This window comes from Benincasa hispida, chromosome 3, assembly GCF_009727055.1.
Source record: "Benincasa hispida cultivar B227 chromosome 3, ASM972705v1, whole genome shotgun sequence".
In the NCBI taxonomy this organism is placed as follows: Eukaryota; Viridiplantae; Streptophyta; class Magnoliopsida; order Cucurbitales; family Cucurbitaceae; genus Benincasa; species Benincasa hispida.
The window spans coordinates 6981290-7002474 of NC_052351.1; the positions used below are offsets into that span (position 1 = coordinate 6981290).

Below are 21185 nucleotides of genomic sequence, written 5' to 3' on the forward strand. Positions count from 1 at the left end.
GTTATTCTCAGTTTGATTTTAATAATAAGAGTTTGGTCAAAACTGACGTATGAATATATTTCACCTGTTCAATATTTGAATCGAGCTTTATTTATTTGTTTTAATTATTATTCTTACTTGTTTTCCTTTGTGTTTTTAGGGTGGTTGGTATTTGTGTTGTTCATGAACCAACCACAACCAGATTGAAAGAAAAGGTAGACATAAAATACTAAAAAGTTGGCAAAAAGATCCCCAATATTAATAATAATACCGAGTCATTTTCACACTATTGCCACTATTTTTTAATTACAGTATTGATAATTAAAAAATGCCGAATTTGTTGAATAAATTAATCAGATGATATCGTGATTGAATATATATAATAAAACAATAGCCACGCTCCTGTAACACCCAAGAAAATAAAACCTTATCCATTGCATTAAATTTGTAGACAAAGAGCACTTTGTGGGCATGATTTTTTTTTCTTCTTTTTTGCTTAAATATATTTTTAGTTCTGAAATTTGATGTTGATATCGATTTCATCTTAAAGTTTCGTAACAACTACTTTAGTCGCTTACATTTGTAAAATCCTTCTAAATGAACTTTGACTTAACAGAATATTAATTAGACCGTAATGTGCTGATTTATGATCTCCCGTCTGACTCTTATTTAGATGACTTTAATGTCACTTGATAGAACGACCCTTCAAATATCTCTATAATAATATGATATTATCCACTTTAGGCATAAACTCACATGATTTTACTCCAAAAAACTGTATATCAATGAAGAAACCAATGTGAGATTTTAGTTGTATTTCCAACAAGTTCATTGGATAACATTTTCGTACTCGGTTGTTTTCTGGTCCAGTTTCGTTTAAGAACTTTATAGAGAGAAACAAAACGAAACACAAGTTACTCACCATAGGCCCTATTATCTTGCCCAAGCCCAACGTGAAAATACCCCTTTATAGCTTTTAAATGGAAAACATGGTTGACTTTTGTTGGGTGTTTTCATTATTTATCCCATCCGAATTACCTTTGATGTCAAGGAACGAACTTCCTATTAAATCTTAATCTGCGGGAGAAAAAGAAAAAAGAAAAAGGGACAAAGAAGGGAAGAACGATAGCATGTAAGTCGAGGAAAATAAATATTTGAATATAAGCATAAGCATCCTAATGTTAAAAGTCGGTTGTTATTAAAATACATTGAAAGTCAGCAAATAGTAGTAGCAGCATCCAAATTTAAGGTTGTCTAATTACTCATCTCGCTGTTTCTGTCACTAAATCGGGAAGAAATGACCCAAAGCCTGAAACCAATCTAATGTTTCTTTTACAATCTCTAGACTTTCAATCGTTAGCATTTTACACCATGAATCTGCAAACTCTTTAGCATTATAAACTCAATATCAAAACTTCTTCAGCAGATTAACTCATTTCCATTTCAGTGGTGCCTCCTATCATCTATTTCTTCTCAACATGTATCTCCCCATGTTTTCCATCCATCTCTTTAGCTGCACATTAAACTTTAACGGAAACCTCTTCCTCTTCCTCTTCCCCGTCCACCCCAACCTCTTCCTCGGCCACCCCTCATCCCTCCACGACCGCCATAAGATAACCCTTCCAATGCCCTATTAACAAGCTGATTTTGTAAACCACCAGATCCACGACCTTTCTTTGATGGTATGTTGTTCGATCCATTAGCTGCATTAGCAGGCCGTTTTCCCCTGCACAGAGAGTCGTTTTTTTTTTAAGTGAAACGTTATATCAAAAATAAAGCAAACATAGGAAGCTTTTTGTCCAAAGGTACTCATCCAAGGAACAGAGAATCTTGAGAAGGAAAACAATAATTGACCAAAAGGCCTAAATTGCTAGTTTAACTTACCCAGCTGCAGAAAGGGTAGTGGACACTTGAGCTTTTGTTACTTCCTTCCAAGATAGGTTGATGCTGTTATCCCCAATAAATGAGGGTGCCTTGGCGTGTAAGGGCTGAAAATTAAAAACAAAGATTGGTTAAGAATTAAGATGAATAAAATATTAAATGTACAACTACGTTGCGAAGCTTGCTGCCTTTTCACCTTTCCCATCGCCAAAATATTATTGCAGGTCCGCAAGCCAGTTTTGGCATTTTGCTGTTGGGTTTTCTGCAAAATTCAAAACGAACAATGATCACATGCTTATGGGCATGGCAAAGCTATATGAGAGACCATGGGTTCAATGAGAGAACTCACAATGTTACTTTTTGCTTCATCCGACTTGGCTGCTGCCATCGCCTTGTTGTGTTCATCCATCCCTTGAGTTAATTTCTTAATGGTAGCTCTAGTTAAATCCTCAACATTAGTTAACCTGTAGGTCAGAAATTTGATCAACCATCAATCCAGATGGAAAGAATAGATAGCGTGGGGGTGAAAGGCTCAGCAACGCTTTCAAAAGGGAAAAGACAGAAAATGCGAAACCCTACTGACCGACAGTGATAAAACAATTAGATCAATAACCGAAACCAAAGGAAAGGAGGATTAAATGACCATATCCAGTTACAGATAACTTAAAAAACAATATTCATGGCATTCTGCACGGATGAGATTGGCTCATAATGGCATAATCAACTCAACCCATAACTAAATAAATAAAAGAGTGGACCGTTGGAGTTGCCAATACATACTAACTAGATAAGTTAAGCCCCTTCATGGACAAATAATAATATTACCACATTGATCCATCTTATAAGACGAGAAAGTGTATCATCAATTTCTTTTAAATGATATTGAAGCAAAAATTACAAACTGCTTAAAGAAAGAATACCTTTCCGTAAAATCCTTGTAATTATCAGAGAAGTCCTCCCCCAATCTATCTGAAGGCTGACCAGTAACAATCTTGTAACCACATAAGCTATTTGTGGCATTGGGGACCTAGAGTACGAATATGGAAGAATGCCACACCAATGACTTGCATAAGATTCTGCCGCTATAATTTGCTTACTAGTACAGGGACCAAGAAAATAGCTAACCTTGTGAGCCAAATGATGAAACGTATATAACAGGCACTCAACATAAGTAAAGTTCATCTCTTCTCCTGTCTTTCTCCCAGGCATATACTTCTGTGAATAAAAGGGCCCGAAGCTTTTAACAATAGAATAATAAGCAGAAAAAGCAAGATAATTTTGTAACCAACTGATATTTGACAAGAACATAGAGATTAAAGGCAGTCCAAAATTCTTCCAAAGATCATAAACTAATTCTTGCATACGTCTACAGACATATCCCATACATATATTTAGTAGGGGTGTTCAAAAAACTCAAAGAACCCAACCAACCCGAAGCTTTTAACAATAGAATCTGTCTCTTATACACATCTAGATGTGTAATAATTTTGTAACCAACTGATATTTGACAAGAACATAGAGATTAAAGGCAGTCCAAAATTCTTCCAAAGATCATAAACTAATTATTGCATACATCTACAGACATATCCCATACATATATTTAGTAGGGGTGTTCAAAAAACTCAAAGAACCCAACCAACCCGACCCGAGTCATAACTGTTAAATCCTTGGCACCTCTCAATCTACATAATTCGATGTTTTTTACATCTAGGTTTCTAGTTTGAGGTCTTGAATCTGACGTGAAGTTGAATTGTAATGTGGGCGTGCTACTGAAATGAATGTGATTCTCGATGGTTCATGGTCCAAATCTTGCCCCTTTTTGCCGTTTTGTTCGTTTGAATTGAGGGTTTTGGATGTTTTCTTATTTTAAGGTTTTGGAATCTTCTTTTTTAATCTACGGGCCAATTTTTGAGTTTTGGTTTCTCATCTTAGTGGGATGTGTTGCTTTTCATATGGTTTGCTCATTCTTCATTGGATTATGACCATGGGTGATTGCTGCAATTATTTGGTTTTGCATCCGTGTGGATTTTGATGAATGATATGAGATAAAGATATTGCTAGTGTAATTCGTCAGAGAGATTGTGAGAAGCAGCAACCTGATGGACCCAACACAACCCAACCAAGTAATATGGGTTGGGTTGGGTTGTCCTCTCTCTAATTGGTTGGTTGGGTTGGGGAACTAATCAACCCGAAATTTCAGGTTGGTCCAAAATACCCCTCCACTCCCACCACACCTAACTCAACCCGTGTACACCCCTTTATATAGAATAAGAGGCAACAGTATTTTGAAAAAATATAGTGGACAAAAAGGACTCCTTGAAAGGCTTGAGGATTGCAAAAGTGCTTCCCAGGAAGCCCAACCCATAGGAGTCATTATATAACCGTGCACCTTTTGGAGCGTGAGGGGAACTAAAGTGCAATACTCCGTGAAGAACAGAAGAAAGTGGATTTTCTTGGGGTGGAGCGCATAACAGAAAATATAAATAACTGTTTATATATGAAAAAGTGGGTATTATATTTTTTAGAACTTAAAGACTGTTGCATAACCAGTAAAACAAATCCTGTTCATGGAAGATCATTAGAAAATATGGTATTACTAACAATAAGATAATGAAATGCTTAGGAAATTATAACTTCTGTACAAAATTAATATGGAAGTAAGGGATTTTGGAACCTTTTTTCCTTTAATTTTTTTATTAAAAGAATTGGGGGGAAAAAAAAAACAGGTGCACCATGGACCACACAGCATACCCTCACTCGCTTCTTGCAACAAAACACCCTTTGCTGGCCATTCCCAAAGAGACGTGCTTTTTCCAAACAATGACATCTAGTCCTCTCCACACATGCCCAAATCTCCCCTACAACCATTATTAAAACAGATGAGAGTGCGGAGTTACCTTCAATAGATGAACAACAGAAGGAAGGAATTGACGTGAATCTTGAGGCGTAGTATATGGTGAAAATTCTGCAAGGGCTTTAAGCAAATCCAGCTTGCGTTCCTCGGGCAACTGAAAAGCAGAATGGAAAAGGAATTAAACCATCAAGGCCCTGCTTGATTGGATGTTTCATTTATCAGAATGGAAAAGCAGAATGGATGTTCCTCAGGCATATGAAATTTTTCTACAATGCTCATTGGATTTTTCATTTCTCAATGAAATTGTTTCTTATCCCATAAAAAGCTCTATTTGATAACAACATTTTTAGTCATCTATCTTTTAAATTTATGCTTGTTTCATCCTAAATTCTCTATTATGATTTTCACCTATCTTACAGAAACACTTGAATTCCTAGTCAAATTCTAAAAACAAAAACAAGTTTTTGAAAACTATTTTCCTCTAGTTTTCAAAACTTCGCTTGGTTTTTGAAAACACGAGTATAAAGTAAATAAATAGTGTTTATAAGCTTAATTTTCAAAAACCAAATAGTTATCAAATGAGGGGGCATACGGTATTGACACAAATTTTAGATATCAACTCCAGTGCAAGGATTATGATTACATGGTGAAGATTTCTTATACATAGGACAGCAGCAGTTAACCTGGCAAAAGACATCTTCAAGGGAAAATAAACGTTCTACTTTTCATTTGAAAATAGAAAATTGAACAAATAATTAGAAAATAGATCTATGCATATTTTAAAATTCCTTGGTGCCTCTGCTCAAAGAAATAAATAAAACCCTTAGCTCCCTACGATATCAGCATCTGTTATTCAGCCAGACAGCCCTAGAGTCGTAGTGAAAAACAATTAGTCTAAAAGAGTAGTCCTTGACATGTATTTTACTTTGATTTTTGAATGCCCTAACCAACATATTCACACCACAAGATAACGGGCTAAATGTAAACCAGCTAAACCTACTACATTTAGCTACATTCCGTTGCCAAAGCAACTCATAAGATTTCAAATCCGAGAAATGTGACCACCACTGTTGGAACCAATTTCTTTTAAGTGCATTTATCTTTTCACTAGCTCCATTGCATTGTGGTTGTCATTTGTCAATTAAGAAAAATATGCTCCAAATTTAGAAACATAAGGAAAGAGCCTTAAAATAAAATATGATTGCCTAATAGATCAGGGATGGAATTTAGATGATTTGTTTTACTAGAAAGAACCTTTAATATGATTTTGAAGAAAGTGAAATAGAGAAATCATTATTACCTTCTCAAAAACTGGAATAACATGTTTGTTCAAGTAGCTGAGAAACTTGCAACTTGACGCACCCCTCTGTGTATGACAGCATGGAAGGTAAGCAGTCTCAAAAATATTTGAAACATGGTGAAATTATTACTCACTTATATACAAGATAAAATGTACATACCACAACAAAAGGGATAGCCATAAAAAGGCATGATATCAACCTGTCAATATGATCTGCATCTGAAACCTGCATTAAACCCCCATTTGGTGTAATGTAACTAATAGAAATAATAGTAGAAATAATGGGCAACTCGATGAGAGTCTATTTTAAAAAAAAAGCTGAAATAATAGTAGAAATGAAAAGGGAATGGAAGAAAATATGTTTGGCTGCAAATATCAAAAAGAGAAATCTTGATACTAACTTGGTAACGTGATAGTGGTTAGCAAGATAATAATTTAACTCAAACAAAGAGAGATCACCAAATACTCTAGCATGCCCAAAGCATTCACAAGATAGACATTGTGTTCCTCTTCCTATATTTCGAATGAAACTTTATTTCTTATTTCAGTCCTAAACGCAACTAATCTAATTTATAGTGCTGTGAAGTAGACTCATAGTTGTGAAAAATTTTACACTTTCAATCTGTCATAAAGATTCTCAATGGACAACTGGTTATTGAAGAATTACAACCTCAACTGATTATTGAAGAATCACACACTTTTCAAGTTTCAAAAGAGGATCCTATTAAAACTAAAACTATTTCACTTCCACTTTGGTATCTAAGCCATCTGTTTTCAATCTCAAGAAACTAAAGTTAAACATCACTTTGTACATATGGTGTATGTTGTAGTCTAGATATGAATCCTCTCAACATGAAAAATCCTGCTAGAATGTTTAAACATAAGATGGAAAACATAAATACTGTCACATTTCCTCAAATAGACCGACTACATGATAAAGAAATCAATATACACAAAAGAAAATAATTTATTAATAGAACAAAGAAATGTAGTAGGCAATCATGAGAGCTAGAAGGATTTCATTACAGAGTTAAACAGGATGGAAATGTGAAGAAATAGAACAGAGAAATGTATACGTATATGCATTACTATATATTTTCTTAGGAAATATTATTTGCAAACGTGAAAAATGTTATAATAAGCAATAGATACTCACATTGAACTGAGCATCTAAATCAGCTTGCCCTTCAATGATTCCAATAAGTTCTTTCAATCGCTCTGGTGGGGCTTTTTCTCCAAATATACTCAAGCTTTTTAAGAAGTCCATAAACATTCTAAATTCAGCTCCAGTCACATCTTCTAAACTCTGAAATAAGCTGAATAACATTACTTGCTCATCCTCTAGTAGAGCAATAAAATCAAACCTGAGTTGTATAACTCAGAATGGATTAATAGCCAAAGGGGAAAAGGCTTTAGATAGGTTAAAATGTAAGTATTTTCATAAGTTACCTTTTTTATCAAATCTGTTATGTGTCTTTCCATTTCCTCTTGGGGCTTCAAGAGTTCAGATTTGATGGTAAAAACCTACAGATATAAACAGAAGAATAAGATCCACATCCACTTACTAGTAAGCTGACCCAACGAATTACAAATATTAGCTGCAAAGGACATTGCTCATATCTCCCTCTCACCTTCTCTCTAATAAAGCTTAAGACCTTCTCACGAATAACTTCATCAGTAGTTGGTTCATCAACACTTCCAATGTGTTTAAACAAGGCTGTCAATGAAGCTGCAACATCGCACAGATATACAATGAGAGGATGAGGCCGTTAAAACTTTGTAAAAAAAAAAATGTTCCTCTTTTCAGTCTCAATAGGAATGGCGGGTAAATACACATTGATGACAGAAACGTGTGCCCTTTATGCATGATTATTGAAAATTTTATTCTAAGGGAAATTCATGAGTTCCAATCCAAAAAGAAAAAAATGCAAAGGACCTCATTAAATCCACCATTCATACACAGAAGAAGAAAATACCCCAATACTTATACTGAATTAATATTTAATATCACCAGTCAGCTTGAAGTTTAGTTGATCAAAATTTGAATGTGTGTGCATTAATGTATCTTTTATTATTATTATTATTATTTTTTTTGTTCAAAGGAGTGGGGATTCGAACCTCTAGGCTCTAACATTGGATTATATAATGACATAACTAACCGAGCTATGGTCAAGTTTAAACTGTGTATGTATCTTCATGTACAAAAAAAATGGACACCATATCGTAATATTTAGAATCTACCTTTAACATCCTGCCTCAAGAGAGCCATTAGAGCTTTATGAACAGCATCACGCTCCACAAATTCCTCTAAAGCATTTCAGGTTACTAAAATCAGTTTTTCAATTAAATAAGACAACAGTAATCTGTAACATCTTTTACAAGTGATCAATAATTTACCCGACGCAAGAATTTGAACAAGAATGTCAACAATTTTGCCTATATTTTCTGGTGTGTCCTTGCAGAAAAGAGGAAGTCCTCGAATTGCCTGAACTCGTATCTGCATAGTCATATAAACAGAAGAAACCTTACAAATAAAACGTAGAAAAACCAGCTCAAAAAATGTATAGAAAATTCATTACGATAAGAGTGAAGAATTGCCCTAGAAACGCCCGATTTCCAATCCACCAGGCAGATATAGCATTTATATCTCATATCCCTTCGTTCTATAACTTCCTTTTTTTACATAGTTTGTCAGCTATACAGGATAAGCAAAATGGATTGTGAAGTCGGAAATATACGAACCGCCAGCTCTTCTTCTTCAATCAGATCAATATGAGCGTCGATGGCTGGACCAGAAAGGCTGGGAAAGAACTTGAAGAACCTAGGAATGAGTTGAGCGGCCAATTGCTTGGCTTTGGTACTCGTTTTTGCGGCGTCTATTATCCCTTGGTAGTCTTTGACATGCTGAAACAACAGCGAACAGAGTTAATCCGAAAATCAAAACCCGCCACCACATATTCAAAAATCTCTAGAAGGAGGAGAGGGAGAAGGAGAGGGCAGAGTGAAAATGAGCAGGAAACCTGAGACTTGTCCTCCGCCTCATTGAGACGCTCGCCGAACTCATAGAGCTTCTCGATGTGCTGGGCCTCTTCGGAAGGCTCACTCATTGGCGCTAATTTGGAAATTGAAACTGCAATTGGAGAAGAATGGAAAATGGCAGCAAAAGGAATAGGAAGAGAGTGTAGTGCAGAAATGGGGAACTGGAAAATGCGAGAAGAAGCTTGTGGAAGAAGAAGTTGCGAGCGAGCTGCCGAGGGTAAGTGAAAGAGTTGGCCTGAGGGTTTTGAAGGGTTGAGAGCAAAGCAGTGAAAGGGGCTGTCAGTTTCTTTTAAGATCGCGTCCGAGACATGTTGATCTGTTTCATACCTTGGTTTTGTGAAACGACGGCGTCTTCCAAGCACCAAACGCACCGTTTTGACGTCCAAATAATTGACTGCGATTTGGATCTTTCTCCAAATATAACGATCGCCGTTAGTACCCAATACTTTTTCTTTATTTTGTTTTTTTTAAAAAAAAATTATTTTTACCTTCTTTTTTTTTTCCTTTTTGCCATGTAATTATCCATTTTATTTATATTATGGAGAAGAAAGAACGTAGTAAAACAAACTGTGTGGAAGTAATTTTATTTTTCTCATTCAATAACTTTTTTACTAGAAATCACATTTTCGACTTTTGAAATGATATACATATTTACATAATTACATAATTATGGTAATTTCCTATCTTTATTCTATGAGGTCAACAGTGGAAAGATAATGACTAAATTTGATCAAATAGGTTCAAAGAATTATTTAGTAGTATTAACATCAAATCCTATAAAAATGTGCTAATAATAAAGTCATTTTATATTTTGAAGGGTGCGGGTTAAATCAAAAGTTTTTTTTAAGATTGTTTACAAATATAAAAAAATAATAAGAATATTTACAAATAATAACAAAATTTTATAATCTATTAATTATAAACTGCAATAGACTACTATATGTGTCTATCATAGACCGATAAACACATATAGCAATTTATTGCTGTCTATCACAGATAGACTTTAATATTTTACTATTATTTATACATATTTTTTATCAATTTTGTCATTTAAAATCATTTCTCTTTTCCTTATTATAAAGTACTTTTACAAATAATTTTGCAATTAAGTTAATGTTCTTCAAGTAGGGGTATACATAATCCAGGTTGAACCGAGTTGGAAGATTTTTGTGGACCAATCAAAAAATTCGAGTTAGCTAATAATGAACCCTAGTAGTCCAAATTGGTCGGGTTACCGGGTTTTTTTTAACACCCCTATCTTCAAGTGTCCAATTTTTTTTCCTTGGTAATAAAGTTGAGAATTAATCCTTATTGTTACTTGAAATAATTATTGTCAAAATTGGCAGAACAATAATAATTAATAATTTATATTAAAAGGAAAAAGATATGGAAAACAAAACGTACTGGAATTAAAATCAATGGCATTTTGAAATGGAAAAAAAAGGATTTTCAATTTAAATATGAATTGTGATGCTTAGAAGTAACTCGTCTCCGTTTGTTAAAGTTAATAAACAACGGACAAAATTAAATGGGAAAGAAAGATTGTCACACACTTCATTTCTAGTTCCCTTCGGGTAAACAAATTTTCTTCATTGGTCTAAACATTCAATGCGATTTTTACAAACCAGAAGATTTTGGATCTCGGTAACATTTTTAAGAGAGATGAAAATTAAAAACTAATAACTCATAAATTGAATTTAAAAGAAAAACATGGATCTCTGATTCCAAATTTCACAGTAAGACAAATTTTGGGCATTCAAATTTATATCTCTGTAGTTCTCAAAAATCGTACTCTCATAAATCAAACATTAAATAATAGCAAGCCATCCTGAATTAATGAACTAGAACTCATTTTCCCATTTATAACTCCTTCCCCAACTTCCACAAGGAAAAAATAATAGAAATGTCAACTCCAGTATGCAAAAAAAAACCTCTCCGTTCCCATTATTTGAGATGAGGCATAAATCAACTCTGCAGGGAACAGGGAACACTTCTCGATCATACGAACATACCAAGAATAAAGCGTTTGATTATTCTCTCAACAGGTCAAAACAGCCTAATCAAAGTTTAAATAATAGCCCTATAAAGGCTTGTCATGTTTTGCTAAATTTCTTATTATTACCTCATAGAGGGCACCTTTGTCTAGTTCCGCAGCAATCATAAAATGGGCATTTCCAGCGCTTGTAAGACATCCTTGAACTCAAAATCACGTGTTTGTCTGTTGAACCGTTCAAGCAACTTGTACCGCACATCGTTCAAATAGAATGATTGGGTGGTCTCTAAAAGCCATTCTGCCTCCTGGTCGGTGAGCTTACTTGTAAACACAATATCGCCTCGAACAAGCACCAAATCCTTGCTCTCTGCAAATTCTTTGTAATAGGACACGGTGAAGTAGGGAGCTGCTTGAGTTCCTCTTGCCTTGTAATCTTCAAGGCCAGTGAAAAGGATATACGGCAGTTGTACTGCAAAATGAATTACATATGTAACCAAGTTAAGGATTTAAATTGAACTATAAGCATTGCTGGCAGGATTAAATCTGACATTCCACAGCCCAACATATACTTGGATCTCGTTCTACAACAATTTTCCAGCGCTATAAAGCACAACCACTGTTTTGAGTAAGCAAGACTTCAAACTACTAAATTAGCCATACAACGGGCAAAGAAAAGAACAAGCAATTGTTTCATCCAGATGTAAGACCCTTTCACATAGCAACCTGAAGTTTATTATTGTAGAAGAAACCTGATTTCTTTGAAACGCCAAAGCTAGATGGACTGAACCTAATTCACAGATCAGGCTTCTGGGTTGAAAGGTCGGTTTATCATATCTTTCTAGAAATATTATTTACCTCTTTTTTTGCCCTCCAGAGTTTCTATTCCAACAACACACTAAGAGCAGCAACTTGCAAATGTATTTTACGCTTCAGGAGAAGAGAAACGTAAAATGTTACTAGCCAATGAAGTTGAAGGCTATTTTTAAGGAATGCCTGGTAGAAAGGAAGCAAGGAATCTTAGAGGGGTGGAAGTCTGGAAGATGTCTGGGATGGGAGGTAGCTCCTAACTATCATAGATACAACGTCACAGACTCTCAACTATCTTTTGTACTTATGGTATTTATTTTTGGTATTTGAGGGCCTTCTTTGTAAGCTTTGGTTTGTTTACAGCAGATATCCTATTGCTAGAGTATGGATAGAATGTTAAATTTATACTAACCCAACAACTTAAGCTTTTGGATTAATTGGTGATTTAACACTTCCCTTCTGTTTTTGTACCTCAGTTCACTCAATAGAAGTACTTTCTTTTCCTAATAAAAGGTTCCAAACAATCAAGACCTCACATCTGCATTGCACAAGCATGGTTTTACCTGATACATTGACTAGAGAAATAGTGACAGCACCAGTAAAGTGTGAATTCATGTCTCAACCCTAGTGTTCAGTAACAGCTCAAGAGATGTGTTCTCATTTACTCAAAAATTTAAATTCTATCCATTTTGTGTACCGACTACCACCTGTATTTGAATAATCTATAACAAACCAAATGATGGATGATTCATCAAAAAGTTATTCTAATTTCTATGAATATTTAGTTTTTCTTAGAATATCATTCTAATTTCTACTAAACGAAGAGAGAGGGAGAAAAGGAAATACATCAAAGGATTAAGTAACGGTATCAAATTATATAACTTTCAGATAAGGACCCTTTCTTTCTATGTATATAAACAGAGAATTTAAAGCCACAAGTTAAAGGCTAAACCTTGAACAAACATGGTAGTATAACCACTTCCACGCCACATAGGAATGACAAAGTATCGGCTGCAAGAACGCACTAAAGTTAGAACAGTAAAATACTGAAAATGACTCAAAGAAGGATTCACAAAATGTTCGATAATTACCAATCTGCTGCTCGTTGTTCCAATAAATGATATAGTTTAGCTTTCATTGACACCCCAATATGACCTCTTCCCAAATGATACTGGTAAAGCAGAAGCCGGGAAAAAAATGTGAGAATAATTGCACATGTGGGGGAAAGGGACAACGACGAGATCATCCATAGTTTCACTCAAGTTATTAATATTGATTAGATAACATTTAACCAAGGTTTGAGTTTGGAAGTATGCCCAACTGAGCTAAAAATAATGTCCTCCGTTTAAGAGCTTTAAATTAAAAAATCAATGAAGAATAATTTACGAATTCATTGTCGTTGTCCCAATAAATGGATTATGCACCAAAAATCAACGAGGAACACTTTTGTTTTACGGCTCTAAAAGCTACATATGCTTGTCTCTCGGTCCTAGATTCTGGAAAATTTGCGCATACTTTGAAAATGTGGAGTATATGAATTCATTTCATCCGAAATTCATGAAGAGCAAGTGACTAAATTCAAAATGAGCTCCTCTAACTCGTAACTAACTGCAAAGGTTCCACCGACTTTAAATTCCAAAATTGCTCCATAGTACCCAGTTCGACTATAAAGTATTTTAGAATCTTACAAACAGAAACGAATATTGGGGCTAAAATTAAACAAAATTAAAAAGAAGTAGACGAAACATTACATCATCCCAGATGGAAGCGAGGTCCTCCGGTGACCGATCTTTAGCCCTCTCCATATCAATGATCGAATCCAACGGCTTCGGTTGCAATGGGGCGAACCCAGTAGCGAATCTTGAAGTCCGAAAGAAACCTAGCGAAGACCATTTGAGGAAATCACAAGGAATAGCTTCCTTTTGCAGTTTCTCAAGCCTCACATTAGCAAAATAAGAACGAGAAGATTGCCGAACCACTGGCGAAGCACTGGCGAGAAGAGTTTTCACAGAACCAGCAATGGTCCTCGATGTTCGTAACGAAGAGCTTCGCATCGCAGAGAAGTGAGATTCAATAATCAAATGGGGGAACAATTTTTTTATCGCATCGCCCGTTCACACTTTCATCTACGAGGAAGAAGAACGACGGTGGCAAAGAAATAGAGTCCTTGCTGTGAAACCCCAGCTCACTGTTCCAAGCTTATGCCATGAAAACTCTAGGTCGAAACTGAAACTAGCAAATTTGTGCAGTAGATACCTGAGAAATTCTATCAAACAGTTTGTGTGCAATTCGAACACCGACTCTTCTTTGACATCATCGTCACGAAGCGGGCGAGAAAGAGCGGCCCGTCGACTGTCGGGCGGAAAAGGGCCGCCTGAAAACTGAATCCGGAGTACGCAGATTTGAGTACCAACCCCGGCTCATAGATTGGGCTGAACCGAGTGCGTCGTTCGCATACGGTGAGCTCAATATCCCATTAACCTCGGCCACAAGCCCATGGTCCCATCACATTCCGATTATTTCCATCTATCATATCTAAATTGATAATTATTGTAAAATTTTGAAGTAAATTACCTTTTCTATTTTTGGCATATCGAAGTAAATTACTTTATTGTGAAATATTACCTTAAAAGTGAAATATAAAATACTCTAGATTTTAATCATGTATTTAAACCTTGAAAATGATGTAGGGTACATCTTTCTATTTTTTGAACTTTGCAAATTAGGTCATACATCAATCGTTTTCAATGATTTTAATTTTTTTTTTTACCGCGGTTTTTTTACCAGTTCAAAGTTAAAAAACGATTCAAATGAAATTTGTGAGAGAGCATGATTGGAATTACGTAATTCAATGGTACTTTGTATAATTTAATGTTGGGTCTATTTAGTCCTATATTTTTAAATTAATTAAAAATTATTTTTAATCTCTAAACTTTCATATAAATAACAATTTAATTTCTATTATAGAAATTAATATTAAGATTTAATGGGATTGGTGTCCTAATTCTCCCGGAGTCTCGTTGTTTGTAATGATACACATTGTTTGATGAATAAAATAGTTGTTATTTCATTCTGGCATTTACTAATATCCAATAAACTAAGCTTCATGGTTATCTTATTTAAACTTAAGCATGTATATGTAATATACAAGTGGATCATGCCTTAAATGATAATCTAAATAGGTCTGTAAAATAAGGATTAAGGTGAGATATTTGATCTTGGTGACACTAAGGATATGGCCCGCTTTGTAGAGGTTTACAAGTGTTGTAAACTACTACAGATGGTAGATCCTGACCATTCATGTGGAAACGTGCGAGCGGGGGTGTCCTATACAAAAAGTTTGTATAAGATCGGACTACGAAATGATTAGACTCTGTATATAACGTCATTGATACTAGAGACTTACATCTCACCTAAACGACTATAGGTGACACGACCTCAATCCTGAGTATTTTGGGAACTCCTGCCTTTGAGGGCGGTCCTTTGATTAGTATGGGTGAAAGTGGTTAGATTACCAACTCAACATGCCAATCTTTTTGGGGACTTGTCTGATTTGGGAGCTTCAATACAAGATGGAATTCACTCATTTCCTAAAGTAGGGATAAGTAGAGAAATTGCTCCCTTAAGGCTGATTCCAGGGCTTGAACATATTGGCCACAGCTTCTCTTTCAAAGAAAGGACTCAGTCATAGTAGGACTACGACTTATGTTCATTAGAGGGATCAGTAGTACTTGAGGAGTTAGATGTAACTATATGAGCATAATGGTTATTGATCGAGTTGTACTTACGAGCGATCTGTGAAGGGTTGTCGCACTGCTGATTGGTTAAGATGGACACATAATATATATGTGGTAAGGAGAGTTCAGCTGTCGATCTTTAGTGGAGTGTCTGGCAGTTAACAGATAGTGGATCCCGTGACTAAAGAGTTTAGACAGTTATTCACGTACCGTTTGAGCTTCGAGCTACAGGTTGATGAGGTCCCCTTGGTAGCGCAATGGATTCATTTGAAGATCAGTTATTGGTGTTGATTTGAACTGTTCAAATTGACAAGAGGTAATTTGATTATATATGTGATCAATATGATGTATGAGATACATCTAGTGGATGATTAATGTAAATGAGATTTACATTAAGTACCATGGAATAGAAAAAGAGTTATGCTTTATATGTTTCATAAGATGAAATGTTAAAACTATAGATTATAAATATAATATGATAAGTTGGTTATCATTTATATTTATAATAATATTTATTATTCGATAATTAATTTTTTTTCTCTAATAACCAATTGAGTGAGAGGTTATTAGTGGTTTCATGCTAATCGTGAGATAAAAAGAAAATTATTTTTCCTAATTCTAGTAATGTTAAAAATTGTTGAATTTGAGATTTTTCTCTCTCGGAATAATTTCACATAAGTTGTCAAGTAAATAAGATTTACTAAGTGACGGCTTGGATAAGGTAAACGATCATGTAGTATTTGTAGGCAACAGACACTTAGCTAAGTGATAAGCTAAACGATCGCATAACTTTTGCTAGACGATCGCTTAGCTTTTCCTAAACAATTGGGCATTGACCGGTTATGCCATTTGCCACTTGCTCAATCGTTTACATGATTGTTGTATCCTCCGTCTTCTGCCTCAAACCAAGTCCACACAGAGCCCACCCTCTAGAATCTAACACTGAGAATACCAAGGTAGCCTTTTTGCGGTGTCATACTCAACTCGACACTGTTGAGGTTCTGTGGAGGTCGTTCGTGTTGTTGGGGTGTTCGTAACTGAGGCGATCGCTAAGTTCGAGTACGCGGTGTTCGTGTAGTGTAGCAATCGTGTTGGACGAATGTTCGAGGTTGCTGTGTTGCTGTGTTCGAGCGTTCGGGATCAATGAGCTCGACAATGAGTCTACAATTGTGTATAGCGTTTCTTCTTAATCATTTGTATTATCATGCTATAATTTTTGTAATTAATGCATAATCGTATGTTTCCGTTTATGACTATAATTGTAAAATTCATATATGATTATAATTTGGAATGATCTTTTCGTTGCTCATAGAAATCCTAATGTTCGATTTCCTTCAATTGGTATCAGAGCCAGATTGTTCTGATATTCTAAATTACAAGTCTGTTTTGGATTTCATTTTACAGTCTCGGTGAGTTTCTGAATTTTTATTTAATTGTTAAGTGCATTTGTGGATGGAGTTGATGAATGTTTTCAGGTTTAATTTCCTTTAGTTAAAGCTTTCTTCAATTACAAAGTGTTAATTTGTAAGGGCCCCTGTGTTTTTTTAGGGTAATTAACTTGCAATTGAGTCTGTAATTCAAAGAGTTTGAGTTAGTCGAGTCGTTCGTGATGAAGTTTCGAAGCATGAAGATGCGGTTCTTAATGAGGAAGAAGACCAAGTGTTGGTTGTATCGTATAGCCTTAGGTAAACGATCGTTGGGATTTATCTAAGCGATCGTGTAGATTTTTCTATATGATCGTGTAGTATTTACTAAACGATCGTTTATACTAATGCTAAGCGATGGGGTAAATCGTTTACTCTACCGCGTAGAGTTGGTTGCCCGATTGCGTAGGCGCTAGAGGTAGACGATCGTAGTGGGAGCATGTGATGCTCATCGTTTAGTATAAGACGCGCACTAGATGAACGTGTAGTTAACAAGCCTCATCGCTTAGTTACTGACTATACGATCATGGAGTAAATCGCGTAGTAAATCGTTTCCCCTGTCTCTTATACACATCTAGATGTGTATAAGAGACAGGAGCATGTGATGCTCATCGCTTAGTAAAAGGCGCGCGCTAGATGATCGTGTAGTTAACAAGCCTCATCGCTTAGTTACTACCTACACGATCGCGCAGTATACGATACGAAGGCACCTGTCTCTTATACACATCTAGATGTGTATAAGAGACAGATACAATACGGAGGTGCTAGCTAAGCGATCGTTTAGGCGATGGTGCTTTGCCGCATCATAATCGTTTAGATGATCACGTAAGATGGGCATTGTGCGTAGTATGCTAAACGATCGCGTACCTCATGCTTCATCGCTTGGTAAAAGGTACACGATTGTGTAGTATTTGCTAAACGATTGTTTAGCTCTGGGAGCATTGTTAAGCGATAGAACGAAGCGTTTCTTTTATCGTGTAGACGATCGCGGGGAGTTTAGTATACGATAGAGATGTCCAATTTTCCCACGGATACGGGGACCTACGGAGATTCCCCGATAGACTGGGAATGGGGGAAAAATTCCCTATAAGCTAAACGGGGACAGGGATGGGGAATGGTATCCCCGGCCCTGCTCCGTCCCGTGGACATCTCTAGTACACGATAGTTGGAGACTCATTACTTTTCCTAGACGGTTCAAGACTTGGTTCGCCTGTTTGAACCGGAGACTCCTTGTTTTTTGTAATAGTTAGCTTTAATTTTGTGATTTTAAGGCAATTCTACCTGGTTCATCAACATTTGTTTCTTATACATGTGATGTATGATTCTTATATGGGAAAGTGTTTGATATATAGTTTAAAACCCACCTTAGGTTGTGCAATTATTCATGCATCATGTATTATAAATGTTATAATATAGCATGAAGAAATTACTTGAAAGCATGCGCATGCATCATGAAATATAAGAGTTATATTTTGCATGCAGTGAGCATGGTCATGCATCATCCTTTTATTATAAGTGTTATAGTCTAAACGTGAATGGAAGCATGTTATACTTGTTTCATTGTTGTTTTGTATAAGTGTTATATAAAAAAAAGTAACAATGAATGAACAATGCATTGAGCATGACACTTAGGTTGTTTATAAGCGTTATGAATGTCTTGCATGTGTTAGCTTAGCATTGTGGTGCTGGTTTTCGTTCATAAGTGTTATAAAGGAAATTAGACTTAAAATCAATAAGAAAGAGTTGCATGCGGACTTAGGGTGAACTCAAGTTTTTTAAAAGGTTTTTAAAATTGGATTGAGATAGACCTAAGTTTGTTTGGTTCTAAAGTGTTTAGTAACTTAGATTAATCTTTTAAAATCGGTTTAAAGGATTAAATTAGTTGGCATAAAAAATTAAATTTGTTTTAAATCTATCTATAAGGGACCTTTTGTCTAAGGCGGGCTCTGGCTAGGCTGGGGTTCTTAAGTTGACGGAAACATAACACCCCTACTTGGAAACCTACCTGGAAAGGTGAATTAGATAGATTTTCAACAAGCATGCGCCAATTTGGTCAAAGACTCCGTTAAAGAGTTTAATGGATAATGATTAAAAGGTTGTTTAACTATCCAAGGTAAAAGTTACTCTTGGGCAAACATAAAAGTCACTTAGTTAAAATCCTTAGCTGTGTTTTTTTTAAGTAAGCTATATTGGATCTACACCAGCATGCAGCGGAAGAAATCAGGATCCATAAGCATTCTAATACATTAATTTTGGTTGAAAAGAAACATGCTAAAAACAGAGTTTAATGGATTTCATGAACATACCTTGGCCGAACCAACGAAATCTCCATTTCTAGCTGCAAAATTCTTTGAATCCTTGTGTAGACCACCACAAGATCTTCCCTACTATCCTCTTGGTGCTCTAGATTGAGTTGTGGGACTCAAAATAAGTTGGAATCAAAAGAAATATGGAGAAAGCTCACCGAATAGAACCCATTGAAGAACACTTTCTTCATCCGAATTTTTCAGCAAAAATTCAGTCGGTTCTTATGCCTTTCTTCATTCTAATCTCTTCAATATATTGCAGACTATCATGCAAAGAGGTATGTTGCATGGGATGCAGCTCATGCTTGGAGTAAAGCAAAGAAAAAATGGATTCCAAGTAAGCTAGTTGAAGATGAAAAAACCCATTTTTTCAAATTTGTGTAATTTTTCCATTTTTCAAAAATCCAAAATTGATTTTAAAATAATATTTTATTTCTAAAATCAACATTTATTGATTTTACAAATTAATTTCAAAAATTATTTTTCTAATAAAATTAATAAATAATTATTTAAACAATTTAAATAATTCTAATTAATCTAATATTAAATATTAAATTAATTTTACACAAATCCATCTTCATATATTTAAATCATATTTAAATATATTTTCTGCAATTTCGTTTGATTCTAATTTGAACGTTTCAAATTAACTTATCACGCCACTCTAGAGCTCTCCATTTCTGAGCTAGTAGGGGGGCCTCATGGACCTACAGATCATGGGCTCCAACGATTCGAGATTAATCGGCTAAACTCATTAGACCGATCTAACCCCCATTCGTTAACTTATGGGTTACTCTACTAAAGCCCCTAGTTGAACTCTCCTCACTGTAGATATATTATGTCCACTCGATATAACCATTATTAGTAAGTTAACTCTTCATAGGTTGTTCGCAATAACAGCTGGGTCAAATCTCTGTTTTACCCCCGAAATTACCTCTTGTTTCTTAAATCCCCACTGATCCTCAATCAACAATTGTTTTGTGATTCAATCACAAAATCGAGTCCCTCTCATGCCAAATGAGAGGGCGGGATCCTTTGTTCAAGCCCCAGATTCAGCGCTTAAGGGAACAACCTCTCCACTATCCCTAAATTGGGTAGGAGTGAATTCCCTCTTGCACCCTATGTCCCCAACTATTTATCCAGTCTTACCCCTAAAATGGCAGTCATATTGGGCCGACGCTGTTGAGCCAACCTCACCTATGCAAATCTAAGGGCAATTCCAGATAAACAGGAGTTCATAGTTAGCTTAGGATTAAGGTCAAGTTACCTAGGTCATCGCTTTGAAATAGTCAAGTCTTAAATAGTAAACAACGTTATAAAGTAAGAGTGACTCATTTCGTGGTCCGATCTTGTACAAACTCTTTTGCACAAGGACACCCTCACTGCTCATGTCCAACATGAACGAATTAGGATTACTTCGTTTGTAGCACTTTACAACTCCTTGTAACAATTACAGAGCAGGTCGTATTCAATAGTGTTACCAGAATAAGGTACCCAACCTTATCCATGTACTATAGATCATTTTGACTATTTACTCGAACCTGATCCACCTTTATGTCTCCACATAAAGTTCAAGTACTCATCCAATAGTCAAGAGACTTTTAGGTTTATTGGATTTCTATTCCAGTAATAGATCTATTCAATAACACCTTTATTGAATTTTCAGAATAAGCTCAATTGTTTACATACCACGAGTTTTAGAACATAAAACCCAACAAAAAACTCTAGGTTATAAAATACTTAGTGGGAGGAAGAAATGTATCTGATATGTCTATGATTCCACTCATGTTTCTCCCTGAATGTTCACACCGTGAGATTCATGCTTGGCCTCGTGGTGCCCTGGGAGCACCCCCCTTCAGATGGTG

The 21185-nt window shown here is 35.6% G+C and overlaps 2 protein-coding genes across 2 annotated transcripts; both read right to left on the bottom strand.

Moving 5' to 3' along the window:
* Positions 1-1112: 1112 nt before the first annotated feature.
* On the bottom strand, positions 1113-9121 carry LOC120074494 (apoptosis inhibitor 5-like protein API5). The gene is made up of 16 exons (XM_039027637.1): positions 9035-9121; positions 8757-8918; positions 8412-8511; positions 8256-8321; positions 7646-7743; positions 7464-7538; positions 7171-7320; positions 6175-6240; positions 6015-6080; positions 4758-4868; positions 2986-3075; positions 2781-2887; positions 2210-2324; positions 2057-2122; positions 1864-1967; positions 1113-1705 (listed from the first exon to the last, which is right to left on the bottom strand). Exons 1-16 carry the CDS (start codon positions 9119-9121, stop codon positions 1507-1509), a joined length of 1662 nt encoding a protein of 553 aa, XP_038883565.1. The 3' UTR covers positions 1113-1506.
* A 1761-nt stretch (positions 9122-10882) lies between these two features.
* On the bottom strand, positions 10883-14366 carry LOC120074472 (ATP synthase mitochondrial F1 complex assembly factor 1). Its single transcript, XM_039027608.1, has 4 exons — positions 13605-14366; positions 12945-13024; positions 12806-12864; positions 10883-11515 (listed from the first exon to the last, which is right to left on the bottom strand). The coding sequence occupies exons 1-4, from the start codon at positions 13905-13907 to the stop codon at positions 11211-11213; spliced, it is 747 nt and encodes a 248-aa protein (XP_038883536.1). The 5' UTR covers positions 13908-14366; the 3' UTR covers positions 10883-11210.
* Positions 14367-21185: the final 6819 nt, after the last annotated feature.

Bases quoted from the DNA above. Each gene is read 5' to 3' on its own strand.
- LOC120074494 (XM_039027637.1), bottom strand. From the start codon at position 9,121: ATGAGTGAGCCTTCCGAAGAGGCCCAGCACATCGAGAAGCTCTATGAG. The intron at 8,919-9,034 runs GTTTCCTGCTCA...CTGTTGTTTCAG, and splicing joins AGGCGGAGGACAAGTCTCAG to CATGTCAAAGACTACCAAGG. The intron at 2,123-2,209 runs GTGAGTTCTCTC...TGAATTTTGCAG, and splicing joins ATGAAGCAAAAAGTAACATT to AAAACCCAACAGCAAAATGC.
- LOC120074472 (XM_039027608.1), bottom strand. From the start codon at position 13,907: ATGCGAAGCTCTTCGTTACGAACATCGAGGACCATTGCTGGTTCTGTG. The intron at 12,865-12,944 runs GTAATTATCGAA...GCGTTCTTGCAG, and splicing joins GAACAACGAGCAGCAGATTG to CCGATACTTTGTCATTCCTA. The intron at 11,516-12,805 runs GTTTAGCCTTTA...TTCATTTTGCAG, and splicing joins TACTACCATGTTTGTTCAAG to TACAACTGCCGTATATCCTT.